This window comes from Silene latifolia, chromosome X (genome assembly GCF_048544455.1).
Source record: "Silene latifolia isolate original U9 population chromosome X, ASM4854445v1, whole genome shotgun sequence".
Classification (NCBI taxonomy): Eukaryota; Viridiplantae; Streptophyta; class Magnoliopsida; order Caryophyllales; family Caryophyllaceae; genus Silene; species Silene latifolia.
This window is the reverse complement of record NC_133537.1, coordinates 249,787,600-249,809,565: the sequence shown is the minus strand read 5'-3', so window position 1 is coordinate 249,809,565 and position 21,966 is coordinate 249,787,600. Positions and strand designations below refer to the sequence as shown.

At 38.0% G+C, this 21,966-nt stretch overlaps 1 protein-coding gene across 1 annotated transcript; it reads left to right on the top strand.

The window, feature by feature from the left end:
* Positions 1-1,432: 1,432 nt before the first annotated feature.
* On the top strand, positions 1,433-2,002 carry LOC141619915 (secreted RxLR effector protein 161-like). Its single transcript, XM_074436924.1, has one exon. The coding sequence runs from the start codon at positions 1,433-1,435 to the stop codon at positions 2,000-2,002; it is 570 nt and encodes a 189-aa protein (XP_074293025.1).
* Positions 2,003-21,966: the final 19,964 nt, after the last annotated feature.

The following is a 21,966-nucleotide window of genomic DNA, read 5'->3' as shown; positions in this document are numbered from 1 at the left end:
GTATCCCGGGAACTCCTTAGGATATGTAATGTATGGAGAACATCCAGATGGTGGTATGACGGAAATTGATTCTCGAAATGTCAATTTTCTGGAGGATGAGTTCCCAAGAATTGGTGAAATCAAGAACGATCTCGAGTTGTATGAGTTACAACAACTATCTCCCGGTGAAGGTGGGGAATTTGTTACTCCTAATTTCACCTTTGATAGTTTAATCCCAGAAAATGAAGGAAATGATAGGAATAGTCCTATAATTCCAAATGATGGGAACTTACATACTAATGGAAGTCACCCTGAAAATGAGATTAGTCCTCACAATTCAGGTACAGAGCGTGAGGTTAATACTCAAGTTCTAGAGCCCGGTTTTTTAGACAATAATCCGGGAGATGCTTCAACTAGTAATGTAAGTAATGTTGAACGGAAGAGTGATCGAGGGAGAGTTCCTAAACGATATTTTGATATTGAAAAACGAGCTTACCTTTGTACCCTTTCGGAGATCGATGAACCTACTTCTTTTGAAGAAGCCATGAACTCACCAAACAGTCAAGAGTGGATGGATGATATGAGGGAGGAAATGAACTCTATGGAAAGTAATAAGGTTTGGGAACTTGTTGATCTTCCGCCTAAGCGTAAGGCTATTGGAAGTAAGTAGATTTTCAAAGTCAAACGTAAAGCGGACGGGTCAATTGATAAGTTCAAGGCCCGACTAGTGGCGAAAGGTTTCACTCAAATTGAGGGTGTAGACTACGATGAGACTTTTTTTCCTGTGGTGAGAATTGCCTCTATTCGCCTCCTGCTAGCCCTAGTTGCCCATTTGGACTTAGAGTTGTTCCAAATGGACGTAAAGACTGCTTTTCTCAATGGTACACTTGAAGAAGAGATATATATGAATCAACCTATTGGGTTTGTCTCAAAAGGTCAAGATGATAAAGTATGTCATCTTAAAAGGTCCATATATGGTCTAAAGCAATCTTCTAGGCAATGGTACTTTAGATTCCATGAAGTCATTACTGCTTTTGGCTTCTTTATGGTTGATGAAGACCATTGTGTGTATGTTAAGAAAACTAAAGAAGGGATTATGTTTCTTTCTTTATATGTTGATGACATACTCCTAGCTGGAAATAACATGCAGATGATCAACGCCGCTAAGCAGTGGCTATCCTCTGTTTTTGAGATGAAGGATATGGGTGAAGCTAGATTTGTTCTCGGAGTGGAAATTAAAAGAAATCGTGCTAAGAAACTTCTTGGTTTGTGTCAAGAGACATATATTAAGAAAGTATTAGAACGTTTTCGAATGGATAAATCCAAACCCGTTGATACTCCTGTTGACAAGGGTCTAACCTTAAGCCTAGACTAATGCCCTAAAACAGATGCAGAAAGAAAACAAATGAGCAATGTTCCTTAGGCTAGTGCTATAGGTAGTCTTATGTATGCCATGTTATGTACACGGCCAGACATTTGTTATGCGGTTGGTTTGGTGAGTCGTTACCAAAGTAACCCTGGTCCTGCGCACTGGCAAGGAGTCAGGAGAATCCTGCGTTATCTATGTGGTACAAGTGACTTCGTCCTCTGTTATCAAGGTGGGGATTTGAGTTTGATTGGATACTCGGATGCTGACTGGGGAGGTGATTTGGATGAGTCTAAATCCACCTCGGGATATGCTTTTATCCTTGGTGGAGGTGCAATATCCTGGTGCAGTAAGAAGCAAGAGTGCATAGCTTTATCAACTATGGAAGCAGAGTACATCGCTGTTAGCCTTGCCGTTCAGGAGGCTATGTGGCTTAGAAGTTTTCTACAGGACCTCAATCTCACTCCTAATGTTAATGAGCCCGTGGTAATGTTTTGTGACAATACTGCTGCTATCCAATTTGCCCAGGATCCGAAATTTCATAGAAAAGCCAAGCATATTAAAAGGCGTTATCATTTCGTTCGAGAAGCCATTAATAATAAAGAAATTACTGTCAAGTATATATATCGACTAACGAGAAGATCGCTGATCCTTTAACTAAGCCTATTGCCAGAGATTTGTTTCGGGCTCATGTTAGAAGCCTAGGCTTACGAAGGTTTTAGTTTAAGCTTTGTAATCTTGTTGTTTTTGGACATGTTTTGAGTTATGGACATCTTTAGAATGTTATGGAATAAATATGTTTTCTTTTTCCAATATTCTTGTGCATCTGTTGTATTTTTGGCACGTGATTTATGTCACCAAGCTTTTGATTGACCTAGTCACACAGGTAATCGCCTTGATGCTAGTGTAAGCATGCAAGATGAGACTGAGCCTCGCTGACACTTAGTGTGTGCAAACTGAATACTTTATTTGTAGAGTATAGATAATTTTGGCTCATTACCAAGTCGCCTTATTATGTATAAGATGAGACTCTAAAAGGGTCAGGTATGAAAAACATGTCTTTCATACTAGCTTCAAACCGAATATCGAGTGTTGGATTTGACATTAAGTATATAAATCAAGTAGCTCAGGTTAGATACTGAGGTAGTATCTAGACTTAATATTTGCACAACATAGAAGAGTGGCATAACCTCAGTGGGAGCTATGTTGTGACACATATATCATACTCTGTGTGTTTATCGACCGTATAGAAGTGACAGAAAATTTCCCTACTCTGCCACTGTGTGATCTCTATGGACAGTTATGTCCGTTGTGGAACGAAGCCCTTTTTTGACTTTGAACTATGATAAAAAGTCTTGATTGGATGTTGCTACTTTGTTGTGATTTCAGAAAGTTGACAGGGTTTTGACTCCATGAATCATATCAGGAAAGCAGTCAAGTCAATATGGATTTTCATTAGTGTCTAAGGAATGATCAATTCAACTTCACCGATTTAGCCCGGCCGGCGGTTGTATTTAGTATACGACTACATATATGTGACAACATAAAGGGACATAGTATGCTACTGGTGTTGTTCGAATGATTTGGGGAATCGTTATTATTTAAGGTGTTATGTTAGTTTGATGGTAGCTTAATATAACACTACTTGTTACTTTTGGTCGCACGCCTCATTTCCTGTATGAACTGTGTATGTTTAATTGTAGTAATACTTGGTTGTGTGACTAAGCTGGAGGATCATCTTGGTTATGTGGCCAAGTGGGAGTGTTGTAATATGACGACATTATGAGGACATTATGACGACATCATGACCACATAATTAAGATATTACCATATCTTTTATGCAGAAATTATGTAGTTGTATTATGGCTTGATTATGAGTAATTAAGGATACAATGATATCCTATTATTCTGCATATTATTCTCGCCTAAAATAGATGCTGTAATAAGCACTATAAATTGAGATCATTTCTTTGTGAAATGACACACAGAAATCAGAAAACCTATTACAATATAAACTACACATAAAAGCTTCCATCAGTTCGTCTGCTCTTGGATTTGGGGTGTGAGTACTACCGGGTTAACGGAGTCGTGGACGGAGAGCAGCACTACCAGTACGAGTACCGAATAAGGTTAGTACCAAAATTCTCCAACAATTACCTTTAGTTATAAGGAGAACGGTCTTTCCATAGAACACAAGTATTTATAAGGAGAACGTTTGTGTATATATTGTCTTACTTATACAAGTTTTCTCCCTATCAAGATCCTTATAAACAAAAGCTTACACCCACAGTGTAAAACCATCTCACGTAATAACTATCAAAATTATAAATATAGCTGCAAACAAGCCTACAATTAGCTTAATCAAGTATTGTTACCTAAACTTTAGGTCCTTCACAAAATTTTAGGACTTGGTACACTCGTACAGCCATATGAGTTCGAAAAAGCTTTGTACTCCGTAATAAACAATCACATATTATATTGAGAGGAACTGTAAGAGTTTGGTTTAACATAATAATATCAGCATTTGCTTCCACTAACACTGCATTCAAGTAATCAAGTATATATCGACAATCTGCAGGTTTTACTTAAGACGACACCATCCGTCTTAAGCATCAGACGGTTAAGTATATGGCCATTTGATAGTGATGTTTTAAATCAAAATTTGTGATGGACAATAGTCATAAATATAGTTACAGAGTGTTTTGAGATATTAGAATAGACACAAATAAATAATTTTTAAGTGTCTTAAATAGGGGATTACAGCCTTACAGGAAAGACCAAACTCATTTAAACCTGAAACTTTTGATATTGATCGTAATACAATTTTAAGATGAAAGTACGTACTAACATCATAATTCAATTTATATGTGAAACCATGGATTAGAGCTTGAATACATGGTAACAATGGTGGCGACGATCTCCATTGATGAACAGAACGAAAAGTGAAGAAAGTTTAGAATGTTTAGTGAGATAAAGTTTGTTAGAGAGAGAGAAGGTAAATAAGGAAATGTATTATTAAGTTAGTTGGATATTTACATGATGGTATTTATATACAAGTGTGGCCATAACAAACTAATTAGTGTAAGCATAATAAGCTAACTACCATATTTACATATTTCACAACCCCCCCTCAAGGTGGGTTTGCCAAAATAGGATCAAACAACAAACCCATCTTGGAAGAAAGAAATATGTGTTGTTGATATCCCAATGGCTTGGTTAGAACATCTGCTAGCTGCATATTGGTCTCCACATGAGCAGTAGATATGACTCCTTCTTGTACTCTTTCACGCACATAGTGGAAATCTATGTTTAAATGTTTAGTCCTTTCGTGAAAAACAGGGTTGGCAGCAATATGCTCAGTTGACTTTTTATCACAATAAAGCTCTATAGGAAGTGGTACAACCACATCGAAATCTTGTAGAAGTCGTTGTAACCAGACTATTTCTCCAGCAGTATAGGACATTGCCCTATACTCTGACTCAGTAGAAGACTTGGAAACAATTTTCTGTTTCTTGGTCTTCTAGGATATCAAAGCCTTGCCAAGGAAAGTGCACTGATCAGTGATGGATCTGCAACGGAACTGGTACGTTCCCCAGTCTTCATCACAGTAGCTTGTAAGAACATTATCATTCTCAGCAGGATAGAAAAGAGCTGCATTTCTAGTGCCTTGAAGATATCTGAGCACATGTATGGCAGCCTTGAGGTGAGGTTCCCTTGGAGCAGTTAAAAACTGACTTAAATGCTGAGTAGAATAGGAAAGATCTGGTCTTGTCATGTTCAAGTATAACAATTTCCCAATGATTTTTCTGTAAATCTCTGGGTCAGAGAGTAATGCACCATCCTGTGTAGAAAGCTTCAGTCCCTTAGGTAAAAGAAACTGTGCTGGTTTACAATTCAACATCCTAGCATCTTTGAGCAGATCATTCACATACTTTCTCTGATTTAAGAGCAAACCTTCTGAGGATCTGGTAATTTCAAGACCCAAAAAGTATCTGATCTCTCCCAAATATTTAAGGGTGTGTTTGGATAGCAAAAGTGGAGGGAAAAGGAGGGGAGGGGGAAGGAGAGAAGGGAAAGGGAGAGAAAGGAAGGGGAGGGGGAATGGAGTGTGGTTGTTTGGATATATTTTCCCTCCAAATCTTGCCTATTGTGAAGAGATTTTGATTAGGCTTGGAGGAGGGATAATGGATCCCTCCAAATCTCTCCACCTCCATTTCCCTCCAATCTTATTTTCTATCCAAACAAAGGATTTTAAATTCCCTACCCTCCCTCCCTTTCTTTTCCCTCCAAATTACTCAAACCAAACACACTATAATAGTAAAAGCAGTATGTATAACTTTCTTGAGATGAGTAATATATGTAGTATCTGAGCCAGTAATTAAGAGATCATCTACATATACTAGTAGATCAGTGAAAGAATCTGCATTTTTCCTAATGAATAGGGAATAATCTGACTTTGATTGAACAAAGCCTTGAGCAATTAGCAGCTTAGAAAGCTCAATGTTCCATTGCCTGGAGGCTTGTTTCAAACCATATAGAGATCTTTTCAGCTTGCAAACTTGACTTGGAACAGTTTTTGTATAACCTTCAGGTGGTTTCATATATACTTTCTCATCCAAGAACCCATGGAGGAAAGCATTGTTAATGTCAATTTGATTAATGGACCAACCCTTTGATGCTGCTATGGAAAGTAGCACTCTTACTGTTGTGAACTTAGCAACAGGAGAAAAGGTGTGTTTGAAGTCCTTATATTCAATTTGACTGTATCCCTTGGCAACTAGCTTAGGTTTATACCTCTCTATACTCCCATCTTGCTTGAACTTGACCTTGAATACCCACTTGGACCCAATGGCCTTAAAACCAGGAGGTAAAGTGGTGATTTCCCAGGTACCATTAGTCTCTAAAGCTGTGAGTTCAAGGTCCATGGCTTTAACCCAATTTGGATATGACTTAGCCTGAGCATAAGAAGATGGCTCATGAACAACCATCACATTATTTAAAGAAGCAACCATCTCATAAGGATAGGTAGTAATGTCAAATACAGAAAAAGAAGATCCTATAGGTGCTGTAGTAGCCTTCAAGGTAGGACAGATGAAATCATGTAGACTGTTAGGTGGTTTCACTGTCCTAACAGATCTTCTAGGAGGAGGCTGTTGTGAAACAGTAGGGATAGTATTATTATCCTTGTATTGGAAATATCATTAGGAAGAACATTATAATTAGAAGTATTAGGGATCCTAGATGTAGCCCTAGCAGTGAGATCAACACCATCATCAGTTTCCCGAGGCAAAAAAACTTGCAGGACGAAATTCAGGAGAATTGGAAGCTATATGAGGAATGGGAGATGTTGTATCCATTTTGTAAGGAAAAAGAGATTCATTAAACAACACATCTCTGTTGACAAAAATTTGGTGAGAGGCTAAGTCATAGAGTTTGTAGCCCTTTTGTCCAAAAGGATAACCAACAAAGACACATCTCCTTGCCTTAGGATCAAATTTATCCCTATTTCTAGATGGAATAAGAGCAAAACATAAGCAGCCTATAATCTTCAATTCATCATAGGTTGCTTGTTTATGCAACAAAACCTATGAGGGGCTCTTCCAAGATAACACAGCTGTTGGCAACTTATTGATCACATAAGTAGCTGCCAACAAGCATTCACCCCAAAATCACTTAGGTAAACCAGCATAAATCCTCATAGCTCTAGCTGTCTCCACAAGATGCCTGCATTTACGCTCAACTCTACCATTTTGTTGAGGTACACCAGGTATGCTCTTTTGATGTATAATCCCTTTAGCTCTAAAAAGTTTGGAACATACTTCTTGCACTATTTCAGTACCATTATCACTTCTCACATTCTTGATAATAGCATTATATTGTGTATTAACGTCTGCAATGAAATCTCCTATGACTGTTGAAACTTGCTCTTTAGTTTTCAACAAGAAAGTCTAAGTAACTCTATTGTGATCATCTACTATAATAAGAAAATAATGTGCACCAGTGATAGATGCAATCCTATAAGGACCTCAAAGATCAATGTGAATGAGATGAAAAGGTTGCAATGCCCAAGAGTCACTTCTAGTGAAAGGCAATTTATGCATTTTGGCCATGACACAAGTATCACAAAAATAACTCTTCAAATTCTCATTATTTAATTATGTAATGTGTTGCATTTTTACACTTGATGTATGTCCTAATCGAGCATGAAGCAACTCAATTATACTATGATCATGACATCTATTATCAGCAGAACACAAAAGACAATTGCTAATACAATTGTTACCCAACAACACATTACTACTAGTACTTTGGCTATTGTCTGCAGTATTGCAAACAAGTCTTATTTGCTTGTACTTATAGAGTCCTCCTTCTCTGGAACAGGCAGCCAAGACATGATTATCCTGGTCCTGTATAACACACTTAGTGGCATCATTGGTCACATATAATCCAGAATTTGCACACAATCTTCCTAAAGATAACAAATTGAATTTGAAGTCAAGCACAAACATCACTCTAGAGAGTGTTATTTCAGAAGTTAATTGTATATCACCAACATATTCAACAGTTTTGATGGTACCATCTGGTTGACCTATTAGAATAGGCTTAGATAATAGTTTCAGATTTAAAAGTAGGTGTTTTTGTGCAGTCATGTGATTAGTGGCTCCAGAGTCAAGAATTCATTCAACTGAGCTAGGCAAACAAGTACTAGAAATCACATTAGAAGCCAAAATAGTACATGCATAATTCACAGATGCAGAAGAGTGATTCATATGACCCTCCTTATTCTCAGATATTGTTGGGGCTGGTGTCCTCTACAGTTAGTGCAAGGACTTATAAATCTCTAAAAGGATCAAAGGGTATACTTTTGTATTATAATCAGTTGATCCACGTTTATCAATAACGGTTGGCTTGCTAGATAAGTTTGACGTTATTGTCATACAGATGGCGGTGATCAACTGGTCCCTAAAAGTCACACCTATAGGATACGTTTGAGAGATGTGACGGTATGAAAATACAGTCATGTTGATGCCAAAGTTGACTAAGCAGTTAGTCGGAGTTATTGACTAATAATTAGTCAAACGTGATGTTGAGATATTTTATTTAATACGGATTAAATAAAATTGGCTAAGGCGAATTAAACAGTTAATTCGTAAATTAAATATAAACGGTTATATTTAATTAATGTATATTGAATTAATTATACAATATTGTCTTTGTCGGACATGTATTAATATATCGGCTAATCCTTGTTACTAGACGATGTTTTAAAATACCGATAACCGACGACAATTTATAATAAGACCGCGTCATATACATTTAGTAATTTGGAGTCGGACCACGAGTTAAAATGAAGAGGAAATGAAAGCCCATTGCTTCCTCTCTCACTCGGTTTGGCCGAACCAAAAGAACAAAAGAGAGGCTCTCTCTCTTTTGTAACCTAAGCATATTCATTTGCAAACAAACTAGGGTTTTGAAGAGCAATTTTCTCTGAAAAACTCAGATCTCACATCTAAAAACTCACAACAATTCTCTCAATATTGCAAGGCAATTAGAGAATACATTTCTAGCACAAGGGCATAGTCTCAGACGGTCTTGGGTGTATCGATTAGGAGGAAATCTACTTTGATTTCTGTTCTTAGGCCACATCTCAAAGGACCCGAGGTTATTTCTAATGCTTTATCGTTTCTTTGTTGTTTTTCGTTTATGACCATAAATCGCATATTAAATTTACGTTATAGTCCTATAATTTAAGGGTTTTATACGGATATCACCCTACAAGTGGTATCAGAGCGAGGCCACGTAAATTTTTCTATGTGTTTTTCATCAAACGAATTTGAATCGATAAATTGTTTACATAAAATTTCGTGCGGCACAATATTTTTTTTGTCTCGGCCAATTTTTTTTTGGAAAACCGTGCGGCCATTGTTGTTTTCTCGGCCTGTTTTCTGTTTTTTTGCCTAGAAATGCGTGCAACACGTTTTTCTTGCTGGATCAGACGATCTTTTGTTTTCTTTTTATTCTTTGCATATTGTAATTTTAATCGATAATTATTGCAATATGTTAAAGATGTATCAATTGTAGTTTCAATTCTATACGGATTAGATTAAATTGCAATTGGGTTTTAACAAATCGTTTTGTTTTGTTAATTGATGCTCACGTTTTGAGCCGAGAAATTTTTTTTTTTGTTCTTTTGTTGCTCTCGGCAATCAACAGCAGTTATAAAAAAAAAAAAAAAAAATTTTTTGGTACTGTTCACGTTCAGCCGTGAAGAAAAAAAAAAAAAATTTGTTTTGTTTTTTTTTCGGGCTATGTTTTATGCATAATACGGATTTTGTGCATTCGCTTGATAGTGAAACGGTTCACTCACGTACCATTTAGTTATTTTAAAACGATTTAAAGTAACGGATTATCACGGATTAAAATTAAGTTGATTAAAGCGGTTTTGTCACATAATTTTAATCATTAAAGGTGGTTTGGATAAATTTAACATAATTACGGAATTATGTCACAAATAAATTTTATTTTAGTTGATGCATTTTATTTATCGTTATTTAGAATGTTTTGAATGCTTACATTACGTATTTATTTATTTTTACAAACGGTTGTAACTTAGTGTGGCCTTAGTAGAACGTGTTACCGTAATGATGGAACACGGTCTTGGTTGTATTTTGAGATCTCGTATCTCCATTTTGATTTTTCCCTTGTAATTACAGTTTTTATTTAGAATGTAAATAGGTTTATTTTTGTAAATTTTAATTGTAATTTTGAGAAGACCAAAGATGGAGATCGGATGCTCACTCCCGCTGCATGGACAAAGATGGAACATCAAGACAAGCTTCTCGGGTCCAACAGTGGATTCTAAAGTTGTATTATGTTCTTTTTACTAGGATAGGCCACACTAGGAATTTTTATTTACGTTTTGCATTCTTTTATTTATTTTTCGTAACGATAGATTGCATCATATTCCGTCTAAAAACCAAACCACCTAATAATTGCATGAAAACTGACTCATATAGAGGTCACGCGTTAGTTTTCTATGACATTCTTATGTCACACGATCAAGTTTAAGCCATCACCTAAGTTAATTCATTCACGTAATGTTAGTTATTCGTTCACTTAAAATGAATTAAAACTAAGTTGATGGGATCTTCCTTGTATAAACAAAAATTGAGAACAGTCTTTATAGGTCAAACTCCAATGAATCCCTTCTTCGTCGGTAGGAATAATATGACCCCTTCTACGTCGGGTAAGTTGGAACTGATTGACTTATTTTATCTCAACACTATGGTCACTCGTACGATCCTGTGATTATGGTGGACTATAGATAGGATTTACGGAAATCTATCGACCAAGAGTTCTTACGGAAGAACTAGCTAAACAGTTGGCTTATCAATTTACGGAAATTGAGTCTTGGGATCACTTGTATTATTCTTGAGGGAGATCAATTATGCAAGTGCCATGAGTCTACACGATTAAAATGAATTTTAAATAGACTTAAATCACCTCGATGAGTTGCTTATTTTGTTTTTGTTTTTCTTTCTTTTTCAGCGTAGATCACATTTTTAAAACTGCTAATAACATAATGGCTGGCATCCTCGATGACCCAATGCCAAGTGCCACATTGGACCGTGAGTCCTGGCTTCGGATCTTTATGAATCGGATGAATCGGTCTACTAGATCAAGAATGATGGATCAAACTTCGCGGAATGGGAGGCGGCATTACGGAATGCTGCCACCGCCGACGGAAGCTCAAGTATCCGATCGAGCCCCTCCCGCCAGCCCCCCCAGCCCCACGGCTCGAGTTAACGAGGTCTCCACGTATAGCAACTTCGTCATGGAAGCGGGTGCGATTAAAAACGTACTCATTTTTGCAATGGAATCCAATTTGCAGAAACGCTTCATAGCCCAAGGTGCAAACAAGATTTTCACCACGCTCACTAAGGAATTCTCGAAAGCACCGAGAATCGTGACCTATGAGCATACCACTCGCTTCTTTGATGCGAGACTCCAGAAGGGCCAACCGGTTAGCCCACACATTCTCAGCATGATTGAGAATGTCGAGAGACTAGAGGCGCTTGATTGTAAAATCAGCGAGAACATCGTGATTGACCGCATGATTCATTCACTCCACGATGGTTTTGCGCTCTTTAGAGCGAATTACTATATGAATGATTTGAAGAAAAGTCCTCATGAACTACACTCCCTTCTCGTACAGACCGAGAAGGACATGAAGTTCAGTGGGAGCTTGAAACAGGATGTTCTCGTTGTGTCAAACAAGGGCAAGGGTAAGGGCAAAGCTCAGGCAGACCTAGTAGTAGGCAAACCGAAGTTCAAGAAGTCAGGGTCAGGTAAGAGTGGGCCTGATGAGGCAAGTAACTCATCAGGCGCGACAAAGAGCAAGACCGAAAACATGGAATGCCATCATTGCCACAAGACTGGGCATTGGAGGCGTACATGTCCTGTCTACCATGAGGACATAAAAGCAGGTCGTGTTAAACCTGTTGGTATGTTTTCTTCCTCTTCTACTTTTATTCATATGATTGAGATTAACCACGCAAGTTACGGAACTTGGGTACTAGATACTGGTTGTGGTTCTCATCTGTGTAATCATGTGCAGGGGCTCCGAAACATCGAACCCCTCGTAAAGGGTGAGGTGGACCTGCGTGTCGGGAATTGAGCACGAGTGGCTGCCGTCTCGAGGGGAACATACGTGATCCAGCTTCCTAGCGGATTTGAGTTATTTTTATATAACTGCTATTATGTACCCAGTCTTTCTAAAAACATTATTTCGGTTTACGCACTTGACAAACTTGGTTTTTCATTTGTAATAGAGAATAATTCTTGCATTTTCTCATTACACGATATGATTTATGGCAAGGCAGTCTCCATGAACGGAATTTATGTTTTAGATCAGACCACCGAAATATTACACGTAATGAATAAGAAGTTAAAGGTCGGTGACAAAGATCAAACATGCCTATGGCACTGCCGTATGGGACACATTAATGAGAAACGCGTAAAACAGCTCATAAAGAATGGAGCTATCTCGGCCTTTGATTTTCAATCATTTGGCACGTGTGAATCATGTCTCATCGGTAAGATGACTCGAATTTCCTTCAAAGGTGTTGGAATGCGCGCTGCTGACCTATTAGGACTCATACATACGGATGTGTGTGGGCCTATGTCAATCACCGCACGAGAAGGCTATAGGTATTTCATCACTTTCACGGACGATTTAAGTAGATATGGCTGTGTCTACTTAATGAAGCACAAAAGTGAATCCTTTGAGAAATTCAAGGAATACCAGAATCGGGTACAGAACCTCTGGGTAGAAAGATTAAAACATCGCGCTCGCATCGACCGTGGTGGCGAGTATCTTTCTCACGAGTTTGATCAACACCTTAAGGACTGTGGGATTGCCCTACAGTTAACTCCACCTAGAACACCTCAGTTGAATGGTGTGTCCAAACGGAGAAATCGAACACTACTTGATATGGTTCGATCCATGATGAGTCACACCATGTTGCCTGACTCATTATGGGGTTATGCTCTTCTGTCAGCGCTCTAATACTTAACCGAAGTCCGTCTAAAGTCATGACAAGACTCCATATGAAATATGGAAGGGAACGGTCCCTAACTTGTCCTTTATACGGGTTTGGGGCTGCGAGGCTTATGTCAAGTTGAGACACGAGGATAAGCTCGGCCCGCGATCGGTCAAGACATACTTTATAGGTTATCCTAAAGGAACACTTGGTCATTACTTTTATTCGCCAACCGAACAACGTGTTTTTGTTGCGGCTAGTGCGACATTCTTAGAGAAGGAATTTCTCGAGAATGCAAAGAGTGATAGAACCTTCGAGCTGTCGGAGGTTCCAGAACCAAATACCGAGCAACCATTGGAGGAACCAATTCCTTCAATCCCGGCTGCGGTGAATATTCCTGAGGAACCTAGGAGGTCGGGAAGAGTCTCTATTCCTCCGGACAGATACATTGGTATGGTCGAGGAACATGACATAGATGACATTCTACTCTTAACGAGTAGTGAACCCGCAACCTATAAAGGTGCCATGACTAGTTCTGACTCAAAGCTATGGCTTGAGGCCATGCAATCCGAGATGGACTCTATGTATGAGAACAACGTATGGGATCTTGTTGACTTACCTGCTAAGGTTCGTCCCCTTCAATGCAAATGGCTTTACAAGATAAAGCATTATGTGGAAGGTCAACAAGATATCTATAAAGCACGACTAGTTGCAAAAGGTTTCACCCAAGTGCCAGGTTTGCACTACGATGAAATTTTTGCACCCGTAGTCATGTTGCGTTCCATTCGGATTATCTTAGCGATTGCCGCTTTTCATGACTATGAAATTTGGCAGATGGATGTGAAAACCGCCTTCTTAAACGGTTTTTTGGAGGAAGAGTTGTACATGGTACAACCCGAAGGTTTCATCGATCCAGAACATCCTAAGAAAGTGTGCAAGCTTAAGCGTTCCATTTATGGACTTAAGCAAGCTTCAAGGAGTTGGAATCATCATTTCGACCAAGTGATAAAAGAAAATGGATTTACTCGATCGGTCGAGGAACCATGTCTATATATCAAGTCGAGTGGGAGCAAGATTGTCTTCCTAATATTGTATGTCGATGACATACTCCTGATTGGGAATGACATACCTCTCTTAACTTCGGTAAAAGTATGGTTGAAGAACCATTTCCAGATGAAAGATCCGGGTGAGGCACAAAGAATTTTGGGCATCCGTATCTATCGAGATAGATCACGTCGGATGTTATCTCTCGGTCGGAGTCTTACATAGACAAGATCCTAGAGAGATTCAAAGATGACTAACTCCAAAAGGGGTTTCTTCCTATGGCTCCAGGGGTGCATTTGAGCAAGTCTCGGGCACCCGAGACACCGGAAGAGAAAGAGCGCATGACACGGATTCCTTATGCCTCGGCTATAGGATCAATCATGTATGCTATGATATGCACACGTCCGGACGTGGCATATGCATTGAGTATGACAAGTCGATTCCAACAAAGATCCGGGTGAATCACATTGGATGGTCATCAAGAACATTCTCAAGTACCTACGGAGGACTAAAGATTGGGCATTGACTTATGGAGGCGATCAAAAGATATGCGCAACCGATTCGCAGATGCTAGCTTCCAAACGGATCGAGATGACTCAAAATCTCGGTCCGGATTCGTTTTTACTCTTAATGGCGCTGCAGATCACCGGAAGAGTTCCAAACAAAGTGTTACAAAAGAGATTCTACGACGAGTCCGAGTACTATGCCGCGTCTGAAGCTGCAAAGGAAGCGATATGAATGCGTCAATTCTTACAAGGACTATCTGTAGTGCCTAGTTCGAATGACCCGATCACCATGTATTGCGACAATAGAGGTGCCATCTTCCAGGCTAAGGAGCCCAAGTCTAGCAACAAGTCTAGACATGTACAACGGAAAGCTCATCTAATCCGAGATTACGTGGAGCAAAAGGAAGTGGTGATAGAAAAGATTGCTACAGATGATAATATAGCAGATCCTCTCACTAAACCATTACGACAAGATAAGCATGAAGGGCATGTTAAGTCCATGGGAATTAAACGTGTTCCTAAGTTGTAGTACTCTTTTATGGATTAGATTCATTCCCTTATGTACTCTATACGACATCATCGTTTTGATATTTATATATTTTGTTTTTCATGTGGTTTTGTACGACAATTTTGAACACCACAAAGTGAACTGAACAAACATCATATTTTTGGTCCTTAATTGCCCACGTGAGCTGATAACTCAAGGTAATTATTTTTTGACGTTGGTTGATGGTGGGTTCAACGAGCCATAAGTCAAACGTTTGACTGACCAATCACAGAGGCGAGTTATACGGATATCTCGTAGGACACAATTGTGACATCGACGTGGAGTCCTAAATGTTTTATAACATTCGGTGCCCGGTCGTGGATAGGACCTCCATGGTGATCCTAAGAGTCGATTCTTTTGACTATCGACTGTCTCTTGAGATTAAGGCAGATTTTGGGTGACTTTGGTTTCTTTCTCACGGTCATCCGTAACAGGGGGCCAAGTAGATTTTTTCTGGGTCATTTCATGCTGTGCTTAGTTCGGAAGGAGTCGAGTTGAAGGAAATATTCAGCCTTTATCAGGTACTCGATATTTCTCAGGGCCACTCGAGGAGTCAGAATCGAAATGCATGGCCATGCTCGAATACGAATTCGTTTTATCAGTTGAGTTACTCTCTAGTCGGGGAAACCACTCTTGATACAGATCGATTGTAAAATACGACCTTTACGGATCCGGATCTGCAAATTGTTTTACATTGAGTGGGAGAAATTTTAAATGAATATGTGAATCGGTTATCGCACATACACTTGTACGGACAAGTGGGAGTTTGTTGGAGGTGGTGTCCTCCAGTGAGTGCGGATAACGTCATTGCACGTACACTTGTACGGACAAGTGGGAGCTTGTTGGGGCTGGTGTCCTCTACAGTTAGTGCAAGGACTTATAAATCTCTAAAAGGATCAAAGGGTATACTTTTGTATTATAATCAGTTGATCCACGTTTATCAATAACGGTTGGCTTGCTAGATAAGTTTGACGTTATTGTCATACAGATGGCGGTGATCAACTGGTCCCTAAAAGTCACACCTATAGGATACGTTTGAGAGATGTGACGGTATGAAAATACAGTCATGTTGATGCCAAAGTTGACTAAGCAGTTAGTCGGAGTTATTGACTAATAATTAGTCAAACGTGATGTTGAGATATTTTATTTAATACGGATTAAATAAAATTGGCTAAGGCGAATTAAACAGTTAATTCGTAAATTAAATATAAACGGTTATATTTAATTAATGTATATTAAATTAATTATACAATATTGTCTTTGTCGGACATGTATTAATATATCGGCTAATCCTTGTTACTAGACGATGTTTTAAAATACCGATAACCGACGACAATTTATAATAAGACCGCGTCATATACATTTAGTAATTTGGAGTCGGACCACGAGTTAAAATGAAGAGGAAATGAAAGCCCATTGCTTCCTCTCTCACTCGGTTTGGCCGAACCAAAAGAACAAAAGAGAGGCTCTCTCTCTTTTGTAACCTAAGCATATTCATTTGCAAACAAACTAGGGTTTTGAAGAGCAATTTTCTCTGAAAAACTCAGATCTCACATCTAAAAACTCACAACAATTCTCTCAATATTGCAAGGCAATTAGAGAATACATTTCTAGCACAAGGGCATAGTCTCAGACGGTCTTGGGTGTATCGATTAGGAGGAAATCTACTTTGATTTCTGTTCTTAGGCCACATCTCAAAGGACCCGAGGTTATTTCTAATGCTTTATCGTTTCTTTGTTGTTTTTCGTTTATGACCATAAATCGCATATTAAATTTACGTTATAGTCCTATAATTTAAGGGTTTTATACGGATATCACCCTACAGATATGGCTTGTATAACTTGTTGATAGATTGCAGTAACCAAAGCTTGATCGACTTTGGGTGGTTCTTAAGCTTTGGAAGTGCTTGCTCCCATATAAAACCCTTCTGAAGCACCAGCTTCCATCTGAAAACCTTTGTCTTGAGGACTGTCAAAAGGTGAGTCTTCAGCAAACTCCATTGCATTGGCATCAAGTCTCTGAGCATTGTACTTTTGTTGATTATTGAATTTTCGTGCTTGATAGTGTGACACCCTCAATTTTAGCCTTAAATAAAGGCGTGAATTCTACGGAAAAACTGACAGGATATGTGTGTAATTGGTTCAACTAGATAAAACCTGTAATTTCAAAAAAATTTCCTAAACCATTCACAAACATTTCCAGAATGAAAGTGCCATAACCTGCAATTTCTAACAAACTAATTTACATACATAACCAAAGACGTAGGAATATAGTGATACAAACCAAAATAGAAGAGGGAGACATATGTCCCTTCAAAATATATACAAAACCAAAAGTCTAAAGGTTTACTATAAAAATAGCCAACTAGGTCCAAGGTTCTCTTGCTCACTAGCTCGTCCGTGAACCCCAACTAAGCATCAAGTACCTGTCAATCGCATTTTATACAAACACGAAAGCCACAATTCAGTGGGGAGTAACTTCGAGTCCTCCCAGCCACAAAACGTCATATTTAATGTAACATGTAAACAACATGATAATTAATCTAATTCCCAAGTATTCTATCATATGAATACTAAACTGACCAATTTAAACTATCATGTGAAACATATAACAAATAGTAATCCAAACTTTATCAATTGTAACCGGCTTACATCTCACCTATTACAATTCATAAAATCACCATACAAGAAAGGGCAATATATCAAAGACATGCATAAGTTCTTAGCACGGTCAATAGTCACTCAGAATCTCGAGTCTATACCACGAGGTAGGGAAGGTAATCGAACCGGTATCTTGGCTCAGCGGTTAATATTAATAAAACATGGCCAAGACACAACACAACCCTAGCCTAAAATCTGCGCAGACCTAGACATGCGGATACACACCACCGCACCCAAGACCCACAATTTTTCTAAAACAAAGTGAGTACCCTAAGGAGTCCACCAAAGGGTTGGTTAGTACTTAAGCTGACCACTTACTATCAAAATAAGTAATGAGGTCATGCCCCAACTTGGATATAAACCCACCAAGTCGGAACACAAAGGCTATTAAGCGGAAACATATACTCGTCAAAGACTATAAAGACCTATCTATGATGAAGGCCGAAATACTCACCTAGGACCTAGTCCCAGCTAGTCCCAGCTTGAATACTTTAGCCCACACCACACAAGACAAGTAAGACACCCACTTAACCATAAGAGGGCAAAGAGTCCAACTTACCAACATAAATGCTAACATTCTATCATGTGAAAGGCTATATAAATGTCTATTCAAAGAGACAATCCAACAATATCCTCAATAAGTATTCAATACCAATTTCCAATTCTAACAATATTAACCATATTAAAGGTTTCGGGGAATCTAGGGCCGTTTCTACAATATAAGAAGCTACTTAAATCAACTAACTACACATGTGAAATAAAAACATAATAAATGGCCTAAAACAAGAAAAAGGCCGATTATCTAATTCATTCAAAATTTCATCCAACCGAATTTTTACCCGCAACCCCAGCCCTGCGACAGGTACGGGTTAAATTGCGGTTGACCAATCACACAATTGATCGACATCGAATCGGTCAAAGGGACCAAGGCTCGATTTTCGATAATCATTCAACATTACAATTATCGCTATATAATTCATTCTGAGCCTATTCTTTACAATTTCATTTTCTAACCTATACTAACATGTGCAACTACCAATATAAACATAATTTTTACCTTTAACATAATTTTTACTACTAATATGATTTAATTCAAAAGTGTACTCATACTAACTATGACATTAATAAACCCGAAATGACAAATATTGCATGGAAAACCGCGAAACATGCAACGGACCAACCCGGGCCAGTCGTGGGCCAGCCGTGGGCCTGCCATGGGCCTGCCGGGCCTGCTGCCGCCACCCCTACACCTCCATTTTTCCGTTTTTGTTCATTTAAACTCCGTTTTAAACATTACTTAATCGCTCCTAAATTAATATGCTAACTTAAACTAACAAAAGACAAGCATTAGACATGCATGCATCCAATTTTATCATGTGAAAATTTACTACACAAACAAAAATCACAAAACATACAAAAACAACAAAGAATGTGACGATTATTCGTCGAGTAACTTGAAATATGTTACCTTAAGCTAGAAAATGAGCAATTAGCACCTCGAATACCAAACCCTAATATACACTAGCCGCTATCTTCCACAATATACGAGTCCCCAAACTCGTCCTCCAATTCTTCACCTAAATAAACAATAAAAACGCAATAATAAGTATAAATACCGAATTTATGCCAAAAATCGTCTTAAAACAACTTCAAGAAAACTGAAATTAAAATATACCAGGAGGTAGATCTCGAAAAGAGGATTCTGGAAATATAAATTATGTGAAAATCCGTCATGAAATGAAGAAATTATGGTGAAAACTAGCTTGAATTTGATGAAAATGGTTTTTGATTGATTTGGGAATTATTAGAATGAAGAAGGACAAAACAAAATCAGAAAAAGAAAGGAAGGGGGAGGGTGCCGCGGGTAAGGAAGAAAGGAAAGGAAAGGTGCGGGTTTTAGTCGGGATTTTACGAGTCGGTTTTGGCTCGTTTCGATAATAATTAAAACCGTTTGTCAAACGCAAATTCCGACAAGACCAAAGTTCTTAAACACGAGATTACAAGAAAATTGAATACTCATACGACCCATTTCCAAAATCGTTTACCCAATTTTCAAAAGAGTTGTAATTTTTTCCCGATATGCCCATTTTTCGAAATAAAAAGTTTTTACACGGTTTAAACTATTTTTAAACATTTCGAAACTATCAAAATAAATACTTTACTTCAAAATATAATAAAATTATATTTCTTTGAATTATTTTTACTTCAAATACATTAATATTAAATTCAACTTGATTAATAAATTACCTTCGCAAAATAATAACGGTCCAAAATTACGGGGCGTTACAACCACCCCTTCTTTTAAAAAGTTTCGTCCTCGAAACTTAGAAGGAGAAATTATAGTATACAACAACTTAATAATATAATCATAAGAAAAATATAGGTATCTTTTCAATGAAACGGTGATACTCTCGTTGATCAGACAAGAACATCCACATTCATATCAAGATATAAAAATATTTCTACACCAATAAATGAGAAAACCCATTATTGGGACGTCTCCAACAACGAGATTTAACACTCATTAATGTTAAAACCATTAAAAATCATAAAAGCATTTTCAAAATTTTAGTTTAAAGTTCTATAATAAGAATAATAATCAAAAGAGCTGTATGAATTTCATGAGGTAAGAATTGAAGTCGAACCTAAATGGGTGTCAAAGATAGAGTTTCATAGGTTACCAACATCAAACTTATGAGAGGAGTATGATGAAGTAAGGAAAAGAGGTATGAGCAGTAACGCTCATGATCAAGGAAGAAGGAAAATCAGACAACAAGGAAATGCCAGACACTTTTATCACAAACTACAACAACACCCAAAACGGTTCCAAAACGGTTCCAAAACTTCCTAACAACAAAACTCATAACCACATCACTCCCAAGGGTTTCCTCAATTGCTTATGTTACCTCATCCTAATCTATTCCCTGAAACAAGGTATTCCACTATAAGCGTGATCTCATCGTTCCAAATCCTCAAACATCCAGAAACAACTTCCACAAGCCTAAGGTCAAAGCTTCCAACAAAGCTATATTCGTATCCAACTAGTGTCAACTATGGTTTCCTCAAAAAGTAAACCTTCAATCAAGAATCCCAATACCAAGCTATAAACTCCAAGAGAAAGTTCCTCAAATATTCCACAAGATTCTCATTTCAAAACAAGGTAGTAACATACCAACCCCAAACTCTGAAAAATCAATAGGATCTCAAGTTTTCTATCCTTTTGCTTATTAAGGATTGCCAAAAGCGGATCTACACTCAGCTACAACATCATCCCATTATCTCAAGTACTCAAAGCGACCTCAAGGTCTATAAATCTATAGGGTTAACAAATTCTTCTCAACACCAAGTCTCTCTCAACTCAAGAATTCTCAAGAGTCAACTAAAATACCAAATCACATCACCAAACCATTATGGTCATCAACATCTCAAGGAATATTCTTTCAAATTTGACATCCTAAAACTTACTTACCATCAAATTCCCAAGGAACAAGGTCTTAATTGTAACAACCCTTTATCACCTCAAAGTACCTAAAACCATAAGTGAAACTATGTTCTTTAACCTAACAATTGGTGTCAACCAAACCATTACCCTTTCTAGTTACCAAAACAAGTGCTAAGACTTCCCAACAATGTAGCTTACTCTCACTCTCATAACATACTTCAAGTAGTAATCAATATCACTCACTAAAACCAACAAATAATCCCACCTTTAACATTTCCCACACGATAACATATACATTATCAAACCCTCATATCCAAAGTGATTATGGAAGCCAAACCCAAACTCGGCTACTTAGTCAATCCTATATCCTCAAATCACATCTCACTAACTCTGTAAACATGGTCGACAGGGTACCAACTATACTAAGGAGATAAGGAGTGATAACGGGATAGAGAAACGGTAAAATATTTTCAAAGGGTGCATGAACCTGACAAGTTAGGGAACTAAGGAGTCAGACCGTAAAGATAACGGTTGACAAAAATAAGAGGTATTCGAGTTAAGAAGATATCTAGGGCAAGAAGAAGATACATAAACTTTGGCATAAAAACAGGGTTCAACAAACGTTAAAGAGAAGGGAAGGAGAACAGAAGCGGCATAATGAAAGGGTTACCGCTTACCAAACACTCATCAAAGCCTATGATCGATATGATAAGGTTACATCACTAAGGTGCTCAACAAAGCCTCAAAAGTCTACCAAATCATAGGACTAACAAGGACTCCACAATGGTAGGTATTCCTCAACTCAATTGGTTCTAAGAGCCAAAATCAATTCACCACCCAAATTCATTTGTTACCATCCATGTCCCAAAGTATCTCCTT